General features: G+C 34.6%; 2 protein-coding genes across 7 annotated transcripts in view; one reads left to right on the top strand and one right to left on the bottom strand.

Moving 5' to 3' along the window:
- Nucleotides 1–18,598, top strand: part of LOC149794267 (histone H4 transcription factor-like) — a 160,951-nt gene that overhangs the window by 53,887 nt on the left and 88,466 nt on the right. The gene's annotated exons all lie outside the window — the stretch shown is intronic.
- Nucleotides 1–18,598, bottom strand: part of LOC149794268 (11-beta-hydroxysteroid dehydrogenase type 2-like) — a 48,987-nt gene that overhangs the window by 17,347 nt on the left and 13,042 nt on the right. For 2 of the 4 annotated variants that reach the window (XM_089968413.1, XM_089968414.1), the window contains one exon: nucleotides 7,161–8,028. The exons of 1 other annotated variant lie outside the window; for it this stretch is intronic. In XM_089968413.1, coding sequence (XP_089824539.1) covers nucleotides 7,161–7,527 — 367 coding nt within the window. In that variant the 5' untranslated portion in view covers nucleotides 7,528–8,028. Of the gene's footprint in view, nucleotides 1–7,160; nucleotides 8,029–15,567; nucleotides 15,953–18,598 lie in introns of those variants that run through there. One more of the 4 variants, XM_089968412.1, reaches the window with a different exon arrangement.

The following is an 18,598-nucleotide window of genomic DNA, read 5'->3' as shown; positions in this document are numbered from 1 at the left end:
TTTTACTGTTATACACATTTTTTTAACATGGGGACTTTAACTTATTTGACTTGAGGTAGATTAAATTTTTGGTTGGGATGTTTATATGCATATGTTTCTTAGTTGCATTTTGGCGAGTACGTTTTTGAATTTTTTTTACTTCGTGTATTTGGTCTGTATTAAGTGTGTATATACATGTTTTGCATTGATATTTAATTTCAATTTACTTTAATTTAGTTCTTGGCTTATGAGAACTGGTTATATAAATGAACTCGGTACACACCTGTGTTAAAACATTTTTCAGTATATGGCTCCCACTCTAAAGATGTTATTTTATGGACTTTTAGCTGGTATTAATGCTGTCTGTAATGTTAAGATATAGTGAACCCTGTATTGAAGGACCACCCATTTTGCCAGTAAAAATGTTTTCTCACAAAATGGTTATTTAGATGTATAAAAAAAATGAATCCCTGCAGTAAGAATCTGGACTAGATTTTTTAAAAATTCTGAGATTGAGTTTCTACTAATTCAACCAATAATAAATGACCTTTAGATTTAATGTTCTTTATGATTGGTTAAAACAGAATTTCAAATTCATGCTCAAGAGTGTATAGTTTCCAGGCCAGGTCTCGAGACAAGTAGTCTTTCATATTAGTGATCTTTCAAGCCAGGTTTTATTGTATTTTGTTAAAGCTCTTGAAAGTCACATACATTATGCATCAGTTGCTGTGTTCATTTGAACGTTTGGGATAATATTTCTTAGTAAGTCAAATATATGTACCCTTGTAGGCTAGGAGTTCCAGTCTCACCTGTGATAGCAATAATCCACTATCAGCCAATGGTACATGACCTTTCAAATTGATATCTTTTGTGATTGATCAGTAATCTTTGTCATCATAACCCCAGTCACAGGTTAAAGACTACATTGTGTGGAACACCTGTTTTTGAGAAATGTAATCACTGACTTTCAAAAAATCCTGTAGAAATGTCTAGGCTGACTTAGGCTAAGAAGAAATTATATAAGCCAGAGATTTTTAAAACTTTTTAATATGGGCAGGTTTGCATGTATTAGCCTTTTATGTATAACTTAGATCAAAATGAAAACATTTTCAAGTGCACAAGTACATAATCAAATCTCTGTTATTTGTATGTACTGGTATAGATAAACTTGTGGATTTGTTCCAAGACCTGACCCTGTATATCTCTAGGGTCAGGCAAATGTCAAGGTTTTGGCTGATAGCTTTAGTACTAACCTGGTTTACCTTTAGTAATCTTCTGATGTTGCACTAAGTGTAGCTGACTTTGTACAAGAGACAACTATGCTAGACCTGAATGATCTTAAATATGTGTAGGCGTTATTGTACTCTTACATCATCTTTTCAATGGAAGTATTAAAACAGAAAGTGGCTTACTGTCAAAATAGTATGTATGATAAATTGCTTGCAAAATGGCTGCATTCCTTTGTGTTTCTCTTTTATTTATTACATTAAAAATCATGTAATATCTTTCATGTATTCTGTGTTTGGTAGAAATTTGATGAATTTTGGTCATATTGGAGACTTCTAAAACTGGTATAAGCAACTGATTCTTGTCATTTTTCAGATATGTCCAATGCTACAATCTGCTTGACCAGAATTAGCAAATTTTGACATGCTGCATCCTTTCAAAGGTTCTTATTTAGTGTAAGTCAGGTGAGTGATATCAGGCTCACCTTGGCCTCTTGTTGAATATACTGAAACTTCGCCATTAAAAAAACTCATGATATTGGCAGCAACTAGTTTCTGTTTGCAGGTGACATTTACATACAGACCTATAAATGTGCTGAAACTATTTGTATTGTACCTTGATACAGGTGGCTGCTCTATAAAGATGACTACTCTAGAATGTTTGACTATATTTATTATTGATGATTATTATCTAATATATCCACTCATTTAATCTGCACTCTGGACAAGATGATGAGCCCATGCTTGATAATAAGCCCACCAATTATACAAATGTTTGACAATCATTTGCTTGGGATATCTATATCTGATATTAGTCATATCCATTACTTTTTATATGCCTGCCATAGTGTTGAATGTATTATTTTACAATGTTACCTGTCAGTATGTCTGTCTGTTAGAAATTTGTTTCTGGATAATAACTCAAGGTGTTCGCCATCTGTGGTTATCAAATTTTGTCACCTGCTTGCACTTGTAATGAAAAAAGTCTACTGATCTCAGGCTCAAAAGCTCAAAGGTCAAGGTCACTGACTAAAAGAAAAAACTGTTTCTGTTTAATAAGTTAAGTTCTCCATCATCTAATGTCACCAAATTTTGTGGATGGCTTACACTTGGGGTGTGGAATAAGCATGTTGATTTCAGAGAGCTTAAGGTCAAGGTTTAATATGACTGAAAGAAGAAATATAATTTTTTCACATTAACACCACCATCTACATATGCCAAACTTTGTGAATGGCTTGCACTTGGTGTCAAATTTTCAGAGGTCAAGGTTGCTGTGACTGAATGAAAAAAATTGGTTTTGGCACAATGACTTAATTTCTTTATTATGTATAGTTACCAAACTTTGTGGATGGTTTTCAGTTGGGATAAGGAAACACCTTTTCAATTTTGGGGTCAAAAGGTCAAAGATCAATGTCAGTGACTTAAAGAATAACAACGGTTTCTGCACAATAGTATTAGTTCTACATTATATATCTGGACCACACTTTCTGTATGGCTTGCACTAGGAATAAGGCCAAAGCCTTTTAGTTTCATGTTTAAAAAAAAGGTCAAAGGTCCCTGCAACACCAAGAAGAAAAATGGTTTCAGTACAGCAACTTTATTTTTAGATGAAAACTGTGGACCAGTCATTGTGGATGGCTTACACTTGGGATAAGGAGGAATCTTATCAATTTTGGGGTCAAAAGATCCAAGGTCAATGTCACTGAAAAAGATGTAAAGAGGCTTCTGCAAAAATGATGCAGTATCTACATCAAGGTCTATTAAACATACATATATGATGTTCACAATACTCTTAATGATAGATGTGTTCACTTTGACACTAATCTTAACAGAGCAGAAATACTGTTCAGTTATAAATTACCAAATGGAATATCCCACATACTGATTTAAAATACAATAAAAATCAACATGTTTTTCATAGTTAACAAAATATGTGGAATGAAAACTCCAAAACTTAACATGAAACCTACCATTGGAGAATGACATCTCAGAGACTGGGTTATTGTGCTGATGATGTATTGGACACACTTGCTCTGAAGGTTGAACCTACTGTCAGCTGAACACATTCTTGTTGAGGTTTTCTACTTCCCTCCTGTGAGACAAGCGTTTGGGTGTAAAATTAAAGAAGAAACCTAATGATGAAACACCACCAAGAAAATCTTGGACTTTTTCTGGGAATTCAGTTTATTTTAAAAAACTTTTGACCAACTATATTAAGGACTTTTACGGTTTTTAGCTTTCTTTGCAGAATTTTAACATCTTACCTTGTTTGTTTTTGACTGACCTTCATGTTTACATATTTTTGGAATGGTTTATCTTCCAAAAGATTTTCTGCAATTCAAAATTTGTACATTTTTCAAACTTAACCTTTAATTGGTACCATATAGCTATTTATTGTGCCGAGGTGTCAAAAACACTGCATATACATATATACTGAATATCAGCCGATTCTTTTCATTTTCCTTTATTACTTTTTCACCCTGAAAAAAAAAACCCTCTGTAAATGTATATTAAAAAAGACCAGGTGCCAGTCCAGGAATGCACTGTTTACTTTAAGGGCCAACTTTGAGTTAGATATGTCCTGTGTATATCAATTTAAGATTTGTCAGAAATACCTCCATTATCTTTTTGCACTTGTAACCCTGATACCCCTTGTAATACAAGATAAAAGCTTCTCAATGTTTACAATTCCGCAATGTTATCTTCATCTAAATTGTATAAACTTCTGGTATAGGTTATAAACAAACTGAGTACATTTTGTGTGAATATTTAAAATTCACTTTCTCAGACTCTTATCAGACTCTTGAGCCAACCTGGACGTAAACTTAGGAAGAATGAATTTGTAACCTATTGCTCAAAGAAAGTTTGCAAATGTGAAATTCAAGGGACATAAAGAGAGGGAATAATTTAGTGCTATTAATCTAAGTTTATTTGGTAGTGATCCAACTGTAGTAATATAGAAGCTACATCCTTCATTCCTGTTGCAGGAGTTATGGTGATTTAATAACTGACCTGCCCGATTTGAATCCTACCATCAGTTCTGCTTGGGTCTGCTAATGTGATGTGTCCTTGGACCAGACATTTTACATAAACTGCCTCAGCATTACATAACTTTCTTGTGTTGATGTGCCATCAAGCACCAAACAAAACCAATCCAATCTTGTTGCAGGTCAACCTATTTCTTACCACTGTAAAAAAAAATTGTACTTTATGTTTGTTTTTTTTTAATTTCCCTCATTTTATTGTAGATGGTGTGAAACTTTGTTGATCTCTTCTTTTCTTTTGATCCTGAAACAGTTATAAATAAATAAAACTTTGTGCATAATATTCTTGTACATATTGGATCACTTTGTACATTATAATAACTGTTTTAAAAAAAAATAATGAAGTTAAAGGTAATATGAAGGGATGAATGGTTTCATTAACTTGCAATCTCTAGGATTGCACATAAAATAAAACATGTTTGTTTGTTTATTAAGTATATAAAATATTCATTAGTTTTTTCCATTGTTACCTGTGAAGTATATCCCATGTACTGTGGGGATCATCTGGTTATTTATATTAGCACACCTTGTGTACAGTTTTGGATTTTTATGGTTCTTTCTCCAACAAACTTAATATGTTACAGCAGCCATCCTATATTGTAGATGTAGGGCATTGAATTCATTTTCATTTGTAGGTTACCAGTTTTGTCAGTGTTAACTTGTTCAAATTAATTTTAGGAGAATTTACATTTTAACATTTTGGTGTTACATGGACAGTTAAAGTGAGAATTAAGACTGAAACAATTTTGAAGACACGGGGGGACATCCCACACCTGTATCAAAGGACTTAATTGAAATCTGTAAAGATACTTTCGATCTGACAGGGTCTGTTGTAGAGCTGAAAATTTATGGGATAATTGACCCATCCATTTGCAGAAAAGGCATGAATTTTTAGAATATAGGATGGATTAAATTAAGAGTTAGAGGTTGGGCTTGAAATAATTTGAGCATTTTAGTTGCTTTGTTACACACAATTAATTGAATAAGCCTGAGTCCTGCAATAGCATTTCACAGAATAGATCCTGCAATAACTCGACTTAGCCGCAGACATATTTTTCACATCTTATATGTGTAAGACTGCCTTATTTCCAACTCTAACTAAAATTTTAGCCTTAGCAGTTTATATAATTAGTAGGAAATCACAATTGATTGAAGTTATTAGGTCATGTATTATCCATACAAATAGTTTGCATTATGCCAGAGTTAGTGTTCCATAAACACTTTACACCTCCTAAGTAGTAAATACTTAGCCTGCAGCCATGAGTGTTTCCTACAGGAATATCATTATTATGGCTCAAGAGATGACTTCTACTGTCTAGCAAGATGTTTCTTATTGTCAAGTACCATCATGTATATGACGATTTGTGGCAAAATTACTCCTCAAACTTGGACATTTCCGAGTTGATTGGGGAAGGGTGGAGCGATTGAATAGTATGGATTTGTGCATAGGTGATTTGTTTCCACATTTTGTAGGATAAGAATTTTTATGGACAAAAATAGAAAGGACTTAACCACTACAGACTTGTGCACACAGGTTACTGTGAATTATTCTTTGTGTGTATAAATTTCCATGATTTGTAAAATAATCTAATTTTTCTTTGCACTAAAATTTGAAGATGCTATGGTTGTGGAAGTGGTTTTATTTTCTTCACAGATGGATTATTTTTTGTTGGGTTAGTGGGCCAGACTTGCGACCAGAAGAGAACATGTTTGAATCCCACCATCAGATCAGAACAGGTTGGCATTATAAACCTACTTGATCGCTCCGGTGGCCTAGTGGTTAGAGTGTCTGCCTCAGATGCAGAAGGTCATGGGTTCGATCCCTCACAAAGTCATACTAAAGACTTACAAAAATGGTCTTAACAGCTGCCTTGCTTGGCGCTCATCATTAAGAGATTAGTGTTAGGACTGGTTGGCCTGTTGTCAGTGTAATATGACTGGGTGGGACATTATGCTACATGTCTGTGGCATGATGCCCCAGTGCTAGACATCACTAAAAACTATTCAGACTGCAGACATTGTAGCGATATGATTGAAATATTGTTAAAGCTACATTAAAAATCCAAATCACAAACACATTATAAACCTACTTGTGTTGATGTGCCATAAAACACCAAACAAAACCCAGACTATATGTGTATGTATGTATGTATATATATATATATATATATATATATATATATATATATATATATATATATATATATATATATATATATATATATATATATATATACACTCCTTGACAAGTTGAATCTGGCTGCAAAATGCACAAACTCAGATCTATTGTTACATAAGTTCTATGCAGTTTTGATCTGCAGCACTTTTTGATGGCAGATCAGGTTCTGTCTTGTTTGCATCTAGACTTGACTTATAAGTGAGTGAATGAGTGTATGTGTGTGATTTAGATTTTTAACAATTAGCAACACAAAGTAGGTTATTTACTGTCAAGACAATTGTGCCTTGCCCACATTACGCCACTGTAGCCAACCCAGGCTGATGATCTGATAGTAGGATTCAAACATGCACACTTTGAGTCACAAGGCCTCTAGGAAGCTAAGCACTGAGCCATTGCAGCTCAGATGTTAGAAGGATAAATGAGACAAGACTTTACAATTTTCAGACTTTTTCCAACATCATTATGAACTAGAAATCGAAGCCATTACATTGTTTTTTTTAAACCTTTTTTTACCCTGATATTTTCCCATCTCATGCTACATCTGAACCTTCCTAGTCATCAATTCATTCTGGTAAAACATCATACCAGATATGAGCACCCTATGTCAGCCAGTATAAACAAAGTTCAAGTTACAGCATAAGCCAATGGATGGAATGAATGACTGACGGAAATGATCATTGACAATGTATCTTTGAAATGGGAGATATAAGAAAACACACATCAGTCTTTTACCTGTGACAAGGATTGCTTTGTTGTGAACTGGGAGATGAGGATATTCAAGGCAAGTTCCATGGATGTAAATTCCGACAAGAACACAGATCAGACCCATGAAACCCCAGTCTAGACTCTGAATAGTCATTATAACAAGGCATAATGTCACAAAGTTCAGTAATGTGCCTTGTGACCATCGAACATTCTTACGAAAAACCCTGAGTATAATATACCCGGCATATAGCAAAGTGGGTATAATGTAATAGGAATATCCTTCCAGCATCATACCTTTTGTGTAGTAACTAGTAATTTCTACTTCACTAGGTACCTGTGCTTTTCCAGTTAATTGGATGGTAGATTGAAAGATATAAAGAAGCGAAATCACCATTTTATCTTGTTGTTGTTGTTATCAGTTCAGTTCATCTAGTTTGTATTTCATCAGTTGAAGTTTGAACTGGATCATAAATGAAAGTACAAACCAACGTCAGCTTGTTTTACTTTCTCCTCCCTTTTTCCAGTACTTTAGACTAATTGTAATCCTTGTGTTGAAAAATTCAGCTGGAATAGAAGTACAGATTGGTCTATACTTGCTTGAATGAAAACCTTATGTACTGTTAATAACAAGTAGTTATTTCATCTTGGTTTCTTTCACATACAGGTCATAAAATAACGATTCTTAGGATCACGTGTTCTTTTACATATGATGATGCAGCTGCAGCCTCCATTTCTCATAGCATACACTGCATATCTGGTGTTCATTGAAGTTCGTAATTGTTTTAATTTTAGCAGCTTCTCCTCTGACTGTTAAATATGTCTTGTCTAAATAAGTTAGGCTGATATATTATTGTATTTTCTTTGTGCAGTCAAATCATAGGTCAGCTGGAATCACCTGTAATGAAAAGAAAAAAGGTTGCAGCATAAATAATTTTGCAAAAACAAAGAAAGGAAGATCTGGTATAGCAGCAATTTGAGGTGCAACTTAATGTCACAAAAAATTTAGGATGCTGAATAATTTTAATAATTTTATTCTGTTATAAACCGAATGTTGCAAGGTGGTTTTCTCTGCTTATTTACATTGTAAGGCATGCTTATCCGGCCTGCGTTCTGGAGGACGTTGCCTTATTACATAGTTTTAGTCATATACTAAATTGATTTCAGTCATGTGCTAAGATTGTTTTTATTTTCCTTGTTTGTAGTACTTGCTGGATGAGAACAAATAATTATGTAATTTTAAATTATTAAAGACCATGTTTTTGTTTTATTGTGCAATATGCAATATAACAACATGGCCTTGTTAGAATATACTTCAGTATAAGGCATCTAAACTTAATAACACAGGTCAAATATTATTCCCTGGAAGATGGTTGTCAAGAGCCTTGCTTGGGGTGGGTGGGTAACAGCACTTTTAATTTATTATTGGTTATATCATGCTGATCACCTATTATTATATTCCTGCGCCAAGGATACAGGGATCAGCTGACCCAGTCTGGCCAGGGCAGATATATTCAACCCACAACTCTCGGATTACACGTTTGATGCTTGACCTATGGCTCCCTTTGTAAAGATGAATCACCTTGTTCTACTTTTCATTTCATAAATTTAAAATTATCATTTATTCAGGAGCTTCTGTATAACTTGTTGTGTCATGAACTATCTTGGATCACCTGGGTCATAACCATCGGCCAGGTTTACCTTACACGATTGACAATCACCAAAGATATGACAGCTACATTTACATCTGAACCAATATGTAGGAGTAAGTTACTCCCACATGCTGTTCCATATGACCCATAGATTATACTGTCTTATAATGAAATGCTTGATACATATAATTTGAGTACCATTTAATGACATTGGATCCATGACCATACCTGCCTTATAACAGTATGTGTTTATGAGGAATGCCTTGTGTGGGAGAGTGCTGTAGTTAACAAGGGTCTTGTGTGGGAGAGTGCTTTAGTTAACAAGGGTCTTGTGTGGGAGAGTGCTTTAGTTAACAAGGGTCTTGTGTGGGAGAGTGCTGTAGTTGACAAGGGTCTTGTGTGGGAGAGTGCTGTAGTTAACAAGGGTCTTGTGTGGGAGAGTGCTTTAGTTAACAAGGGTCTTGTGTGGGAGAGTGCTGTAGTTAACAAGGGTCTTGTGTGGGAGAGTGCTGTAGTTAACAAGGGTCTTGTGTGGGAGAGTGCTTTAGTTAACAAGGGTCTTGTGTGGGAGAGTGCTGTAGTTAACAAGGGTCTTGTGTGGGAGAGTGCTGTAGTTAACAAGGGCCTTGTGTGGGAGAGTGCTTTAGTTAACAAGGGTCTTGTGTGGGAGAGTGCTTTAGTTAACAAGGGTCTTGTGTGGGAGAGTGCTTTAGTTAACTATTGGTGATGGTGTGTAATGTATGCTTAGCTGCAAGTTGACATAGACTGAGATATGTGATTGCAAAATATGCCAATGGTCCCATGCATCCTAAAGTTTGGCCACCAAATAAGCAAGACTTCTAGGCTGTTTTGTTTCTGATTTGAAGTGCATTATGGAATCAACACCAGAGAACAATCCAGATGAATGTCTTCCTACTGTAGCAAAATTCTGATTTTGATAGGATGAAATCTTTTTATACCTACCCCTTCTGCAAACATGAATGAAGGGGCAGGGGATTGTTGTGATGTTACAAAAAGCATGTTGTCAAACCATTTGATGATCTGGCTGACCATCCAGAGCAAAGCTTCAATTCTCCCATGCTTTTAGTGGAAAGGAAGGACATTAAAATGGGTCCATCGTTTCTTTTGTTTCCACATAACTATCTTTTTTTGGTTTGATTTGTTTGGAGGTTTACAGCACATCAACACAAGCTTGTTTTTGGTGCTGAGGCAGTTACCCTATATACTGACTTATAAGACGAGTCCAACTGCAAACTGCACAGAGCCAGATCAGCTGATGCATAATGCGCTGGCAATCTAGGTCTGCACAGTTTGTTAGGAGTGATCAGTTGAACAAATAAAACAGACCCTGACCTGCATTCACTTGCTATGGCAGATCTGGATCTTTATGTTTGCAGTTGGACTTGACTTATGAGCTAGTATATATGGTATTTTTTTATTTCAGCCAAATTTGGGATGATGCTAGATATTGATGAGATTTTAGCCGAGTTTGATTGTTAGCATTTAGCATCATTGTTTAGAAGAGTAAAAGCCCCTGATTGTCGGATTCAGTATATTTTCTTTCTGCTCAATAACTTCCTTGAAAATTAGACTGGAACCAAATTGTGTGAATGGCTTGATATTGATGAGATCATTGTTGAGTTTGATTGTCAGCATTCTTTGTAATCAAATAGTGGAGTTATAGCCGCTGGTTGTTTGACTCATCTACTTCTATTTCCTAAAAGTAACTCCCTAATTATGACTGGATTTATTCTAAATTTGGTATACATCTTGATCTTGTTGAGAACTTATCGGAATTTTATTTTTGGTCCTTTACATCATCATTTAGTGAAGTTATTGCCCCATATTATCTAACCCACTCCCATTTCTGCACAGTAAATCCTGTGATTATTATTGGATTTCAACCAAATCTGACATACTGCTTGATACTGCTCCGACTTAGGATGAATTCATTTGTCAGTATTCTGTGTCATTGTTTGGCTGAGTTAGAGTACCTGATTGTCAGATGCACCCCCTTTTGTTTTCACACAGTAACTCCCTTGATTAATATTGGATTTCTGCCAAATTTGGAGTGATGCTTGATATTTACGAGACCATAACTGTACTTTATTGTCAGTATTCTCTGTCATCAGATAACAGAGTTATAGACCCTGATTCTCAGATTCATCCAATTTCCTGTACAATAAATCATGGATTATATTTGAGCCAAAATTGGGATGCTGGTTGATTTTGATGAGACTGGCTGAGTTTAATTGTCAGATTCACCCATTTCTGTTTTCTCCCACTAAGTCTTTTGAATTTTAGGGGGATTTCAACAAAATTTGGTATGCAGCTTGATTTTGATTTCAACTAAATTTGGTATGCAGCTTGACTTTAATGAGACCTTTGCTAAGTCCAATTGTCAGTATTCTGTTTTATGGGCAAGGTTATACACTGTGACTGTCACGCACAACTTTTTGCTTCTTTGCAACCTCTCCCTCAATTATTTTTGGATTTCAGTGAGATATTTTTAGGCTTCTTGATATTAATTAGGTCACAAGAAGTGACGGCCACAGGGTCCTTGAATTTGCTCATTTTGGTCTTTTTCTCAAACTTTGATGTCCACAGTGGAATTGCTTGCCAACTTATTTTAACAGATCTTTAGTTACAAGTAAATGGCAACCATATGAATCGTACTGCAGTCACTAGAAAATGACATGATCAATTTATTATTACAAGCAATGGCAACTATATGAATTACAATGCAGCCACTAGAAAATGACATTAATTTCTTATTACAAGTAATGGCAACTAATGAATTACAATGCAGTCACTAGAAAATGACATTGTCAAATTCTTATTACAAGTAATGGCTACTACATGAATTACAACTCAGCCACCAGAAAATGACATCATCAGTTTCTTATTACAAGTAATGGCAACTATATGAATTACAATGCAGCCACTAGAAAATGACGTCAGTTTTTTATTACAAGTAGATGGCAACCATGATTTGAAGTTTCTTTCTTGACGGTAAAGGCTGAGGATGTCCTGATTGATTGGGGATCCTGTCTTCAAGGTCAAGGTCACAGCTACATTATCAGCACACTTTCACTCCCACTCCATAACTTGAAAACCTTTTTGATTAAGGGATGAAACTTTGTAGTAACAGTAGTACTTGAACATCAGCACTAGAATATGTCCCATGTAATGTCGAGAGTGCTGTTTTTAGAGGTCATGGTCATTGTATAGTATTTTACGTTTTACATAACACTTTCACTGTAAAACTTGGTACTATGCTGATCATGCATATGACACACATACCTGAAGGTGTGTCACATATCACAGTCAGGATTCTCTCATCAAGGTCAAGGTCACAGCTCAGAATTTAAGTTTTTTGTCTTAATTCCACTCTAATTTTAGAGCCTTTTGAGATTAAGGGATGAAACTTGGTAATATTATTACATCATCTTTTAGAAGATGTGAACCATCTTTGGTTCACATATTCAAGGTCAAGGTCACAAACCAATATTTTAAGTTTTGCATCACACCTTTTATCTTAGCTAGCCAAGGTTCTGATATGTTAACCCTATCTACACCTTGGTGGATTGATGAGATATCTCAGTGCTTTGGGTCTGTGAATTTCATTGGATTTGGCGGCAAACCACCACATCCAATCAAAATCAACTTGTGCAAATTTTACCTCTCTTCCTACATGATCTAGAGAATGGGAACACAGAAATGGAATGGACTCATAAATAAGTACTTTTCCACTCTCTGTCCATGCTTGTACATCTTTTTCAAATACTCTTGTAATGGCTTCTGTCTGGTATCTAGTCACGCTTTCGATGTTGAACTTGCAAATTATTATTTTGAAGTCAATTGCCTCTTCCATTTTTGGCTGACATACAAAGCACCAGTGTTACATGCTGTCAGTTTTACATGCTGTTGGTTAGTTTCCGGGCATTACATACTAAGGGAGGCAACAATGCAATCAAGTAAATGTCACTAGGATGCAGCACTGAAATATCAAATTGATCTGCCATGGTTCAGATAGGGTTAACATCTTGGAACCTTGGCTACCGAAGATGACATTCTTTTCTGTTCTGTAACCTTACAGCTGTTTCAGATTAAGAGATGCAATGTGGTATACAAATATGATATCATTAGCAGGTGTGTTGCATACCACATTAGGTGTCATATCTTCATGATCAATGTTATAATGTTGTGTGTTCTTTGTTTGTATTACTCTTTCCATTCCACTGATTTTGAAGGCATTTTTTTCATCACTTAGAGGTGTGTTGTGCACCACATTCAGGGTAAAGATGGTGTAAAATTATTTTTGATACTTTCTGTGTCTGCCCAGTATCTTGATAGCTGTCACATTTCATTATTATGAACTTCTGTTATCTCACCATTGTAGGTACATTGCACAGATTTGCTGAATTTAGTTATTCACAGATCAAAAGATGTATTAATTTAACAGCATGCCTATATACAGTCTTTCCAATAATAGTAATATGTATTCAGTTCATACATTGGTGGAGTAAGATAGATTTATATGTGCTATAAAATCATACAATTTTGTGAGATATTAAATAGTTGATACCCTACACTTCATTTATTATTTATTTCTTTAGAAGTTTAAAAATTTAAAATATTATATTTAGATTGAAAAAAAAAGAATAAAATATTCCTGTAAATTCACAAGGCTTATCAGATATATTAAATGAAAACAAAATCAAAACAGCAGCTCTGTTGTTCTATCAATAATTAAAATGATAGACTAAAGATAAATTTTCCTGGACAAATGGACTTATTTTCCTAATGTCACTTGTGCAGTACAAGTAGATCAGTCAGATTTGCTAGCACAATCACAGGTATACTTAAGGCTTTGTTAATTTAACCAGGCAATTTGTTGAGAGCTGATTTTGAAAACCTCATAGAATATTTCAATAGCTTGCCTGAGATCAGTGGATGATAATTGGCAGAAAATAATATTTTGCTTCTTTTTATTATCACTGTTAAAGTGCCTTAACTAAAAACATCACTTTATTTCATCTTATGCCCTTAATTCCTCATTTTAATTTTGTCTCAATTTCTATGGTGACCAGATTATTTGGGTTTGGCAGTGGCCGCCAAATTTTTAAGTAGGTCATGCTATAAATACTGAAGTTAGAAAGATACTTGAAGCTAGGCTTCACCATAATGCCAAAATTAAGAGTGCTGTCACATCTTTGCACCTGCTGGTCTACCTAAGGTCAAGTTTGTAACTGTTTAAAGACCAGTAACTTGGAAAGCAGTTGAGACTTGCATACAGTATCAATGTAAATACATATTTTGCTTAGGCCAACATGAAAAGCAAGCTTTTTTGGAAAACTGCTAATTTTGTCAGGGATTTTCTAACAAACATTTTATTTTTCTTGCATATATGTTTAAGTATACATATAGATGGAGGTATATTTATTTTAGAAGTGACAAATTGTTAACATTTAAATTATAATTTCAAATCGGTGTGATATGTCAGGAATTGCATTGGTTTACTGTTACATGTATTTAATATCACAACATTTAGAAAAGAGTTTTCCTTAATTATTTTTCAGTAATTGATGTTCCATATTTTGTATGGATGCATTTCAAGAAATTTAAATTTGAATGTACATGATGACTTTTAATAAAGTGATTAAATGTACTGCTCCGAGTCTCTCAAATGTGCGTTCTGTAATGTGTCCATCTCTTATAGATGAAAAGGAATTTGAAAATGATGCACATGTGTAATTTTGATAATTGGTCACCCTTCATACATTGAGGCATTTTTTACTAAGATGAAGTACGTATATGCACACAGAACTGCTGATTAATTTGACAATGCTTACTGTTTAGACTAGTTTATAAGTTGAATCAAACTGCAAACATCAAGGATTTTGCTGTAGCAAAATACACCTGCAGATCGGGGTCCATGTTGTTGGTTCTTCTGATTACTCCTAACAAACTGCACAGACCCAGATCTGCCAGCACATTGTATATATGGTAATATGTGGAATTTGTATTTGAAATGTTCTTTGTTCTTTAAAGAAAAATGTTACAGAAAAATATAGTATGGATTTTAATAAAAGCAACAAGTTTTCTGTAGAAAAACATTTGCCATCAGCTGATAGGGATTGTGGCAGCAGTGATATATTTATGGATTTTATTAATCATGCTTACATGACCTTTGTACTCAGTGATAAATGCTTACATGATCTTTGTATTCTATGATAAATGCTTACATAACCTTTGTATTATATGATAAATTCTTGCATGACCTTTGTATTATATGATAAATGCTTACATGACCTTTGTATTATATGATAAATGCTTACCTGATCTTTGTGTTCTATGATAAATGCTTGCATGACCTTTGTAATCTATTATAAAAATTGTTTTTAAGACAAAAAATAAATAACATAGTGCGATTTTCTTTTTTCCTTATTCAGATTGAATTGATACTAAGTAAAGTTTTTTTGTCCATTTTCTTGAATATGTCTTTTTGCACAATATTTTACATTTTTCTCCATAAATAATAAGAGAACTAAAACATTTTAATCATACAGAAAATAATTGTAGTCTAATCTCCCTTTTGAACTACATTTATCACATATAATGGAAACTATAAAAATATTATTTTTTAAAATATTTTAGTTAATTTTTTTTGTCACATTAAGTCTCTAATTTGTAATTTACCTCTGAAAATGAAGTTTTAGTTTTAAAAAAATGTGCAATGAAGCAGTAAGTAAAAAAGTGTACAAATAATCATCATTACTCACTTCTGTTTTGCCTTGTCCCCGAGTCCCCAAAATCCTTTAAGAACAAGACAGATAGTCATCCCCGAGGCCACAAAGTCCTTTAAGAACAAGACAGTCTTCTGTTGCTGACACTAAATGCACAGTAACTGTTAATGATGTACGAGTGTCCAATCCAGCTCATATATACCCAACATCTGCATGGCAACATGCAGGGTACCGTGTGTACATATGTTTGTCTTTATTGGTCTGGTGGCCGATTAGGATTAGATACCATATGTCAGTGCCAGCAGTTGATACAATATCCACAGTGAAGTATGGATTGCTTTCAAGGTGGTACACTAGGCACACATACACACACAGCTAAGTCAAGCTGCACCTGATAATGGGTCAGAGGCCAAGATCAGGTACTTGCTGAACTTGCTCTCTGGCTGTTCTAGATGACACTGAGATAGTGTGGATGGTGGATTGTTAGATATAAACTATCCATCATTTAGCACTGACTATTCATAAACAATCACTGCCAAAGGAGTTGAAACCATCAGAAATAGCTTGCTAATTACTGTCTGGAATTGGATTTCAGAAATTAATGCCAAGAAAAAGAGGGGGGTACATCCCATTCCCCAATTCCCCCAAGTGGGTCAAGTAATATATTATGCCATCTTTATCTTTCCCCAGCACCTTGTCAGGTGTTATGTTAAATTGGAGTTAATTTTTTTCTGGAATTTCTCATCACACTAATTGGCTCGATAAATGGGTTTATATGTGCCTTCCTATGCATGTCCACTTGAGGAGTCTGGCATTACAGTAAAACCTGACTATAAAGGATGCCTAAGGTCCATGGGTTTTGTCCTTTTTGAATAAGTTTACTTTATGCAAAACTTGAATAAAACAAAATAAACTTGAGAAAGAGGTTCATAAAGTTCCTTTTATGAGCAGACGCCTTATATATGGAGTTGTGCACTAAGGCAGGTTTTGCAGTATATAGATCTACAGGGCATGTGAAATACCACTCATGGTTTCCAGTCTCCTTGAGAGTAGTCATCACTTCGTGAACATTTTAACGATAATTAGTGCGGAACAACTTTTAAATACTAATGCTCTTATGAACACTGGATATTTTCTAATGTTGCCCTGATTTTTGGCTAGATTTGTGTTGTACAGTCACAGCGTGTAAACTCCATGCCTGAAACTTACATTTTAAATACTTCTACCAACATATGTAGATCTTTGATTGAATTCTTTCAATACCAGACAAAGTTTAGGGATTGGCAAATTTCAGAATCAGATGGTATCCCCAGTTGGTGGGTTACCAAGAATAGAACCTTGTAGATTGTGGCACCTGAATGTGAAATGGTTAGCTTTAAAAATGTCTATTTACTTTCATATGTTATTAAGAATTGCTTTCATATATGTTATTAAGAATCATCTTTTATAAGTAATTTTGTTGGTATGTTTTTTAAAAAATATTCAAAATTAATGAATCACATAGTAGCCCACCATTATTACAACCTGAGTGAGCCCAATCAACATTCTGCCACACCAGACTGCCAATATCCACTTAAATTTAACAAGTTTTCATATATTGATCACTATACTGGACAGGGATACATTGAGTGGCGCCCCCCCCCCCCCCAGCACAACCAAGGTTCAAAACTACCTAATGAGCTACCAAGCTGTAGTATATGCCCAATATTTTGGTAGCCCCAGTACTAATGGAGTGGGGGGAGACAAGGTTGTTGCCCTGAACATCAGATATCTTGGGGCGAAAAAACCACGGGCAACAGAGGTCCTGGGGTGCCAAAACCCCTTTGGGCCTTCATCATCATCCCATGCACCAGTACCCTTAGTACACCACTAGGTAGCACCATTGGTCCCTAAGGTCATGGCATATCATTTGTCACATTTTTAGTTTATACTGATGTAGGCCACTGCAGTAGTAATTGTCTGTGTGTATGTTTGAGATCTAATTAAGCTTCTCTAAGTTAATTAATATACAGTGTAATGTTAATTAATAGTGAAACTTATGAAAATTGTAACAAGACAGTTTGTGATTGTCCTTTCATTCACATCTGCTTAACAAAAACCAGACAACCTAAAAATCTACATTTTACAGATAAATTTTCAACTGAATGCTACCTCACTGGATGTGTCAGATGTTAATGTATTTAATTGTTGATCCATGTAAGGCATGATAACTTGGACCTGAATGTACTAGCAGGATGTAGAAAAAATAAGGGAATTATAATGCTTGATGTTGTGTCTTGCAAGAAAAACCTGTATTGTTTTTTTACTTCAAAAAATCGGCAATCAGTTGTTTCCACAAAGAAGTTTTGTTCATATTTGAAGAGACAAAAAATGATAATGAGATTGGAAATTAATGTCTCTATGTACAGAATGATTCTGTTTTGATTGAGTAATTTTTGTTGCCTTTGGAAAGAAAAAGGGAACCCAAAATAAAAGTAATTTATTTTTTCCTTTTCCTTTTAGAGGGCTCCAATGCAGTTTTGTCACGATGGCAGTTGACTGTCAGATTAAATTTTGTTCAAGTAATTTCTGCATCTCCTTTGGATAGAACATGGGAAACTAACATGACATTCAAAAAAAAACCTTTTCATTTTTGATTACTGCAAATGTATTGTTGCCATGACATTGAATCGTCATGGTTGTTAGAAGAAAGTGACAGAAGGCAAAAAAGAGTATACTCAGATTAATTAATAGTTTTTGTCAATTTGCAACTGGAGGAGAAAATATGCAATTCATTTTCACAGGTGAAGAGATAGCTAAATATGTAACAAAATTTTCATATCTTGCAGATGATTACTAAATAACATGTAGCCAGAGTAAAAACAATGGACCATTTGCTTATAAATATTTTGAGACAAGTAAGATATTTTCTCTTCATAATTGATGTAATTAGAACTAATATATCTTTATTATTGCTACATCTGACCATTTCATATTGGGAATTTTCTGGTTCAGTCCTGATATAAATATTCAGGAGGACATGGCCACATACAATTAATATCCTTCCTGCTTTTCTGATAGACAACTT

Source organism: Sinohyriopsis cumingii, chromosome 8 (assembly GCF_028554795.1).
Source record: "Sinohyriopsis cumingii isolate HCF-2022 chromosome 8, ASM2855479v2, whole genome shotgun sequence".
Classification (NCBI taxonomy): Eukaryota; Metazoa; Mollusca; class Bivalvia; order Unionida; family Unionidae; genus Sinohyriopsis; species Sinohyriopsis cumingii.
Note: the sequence above shows the minus strand (reverse complement) of the source record. Positions and strands in the feature narration are given on the sequence as shown.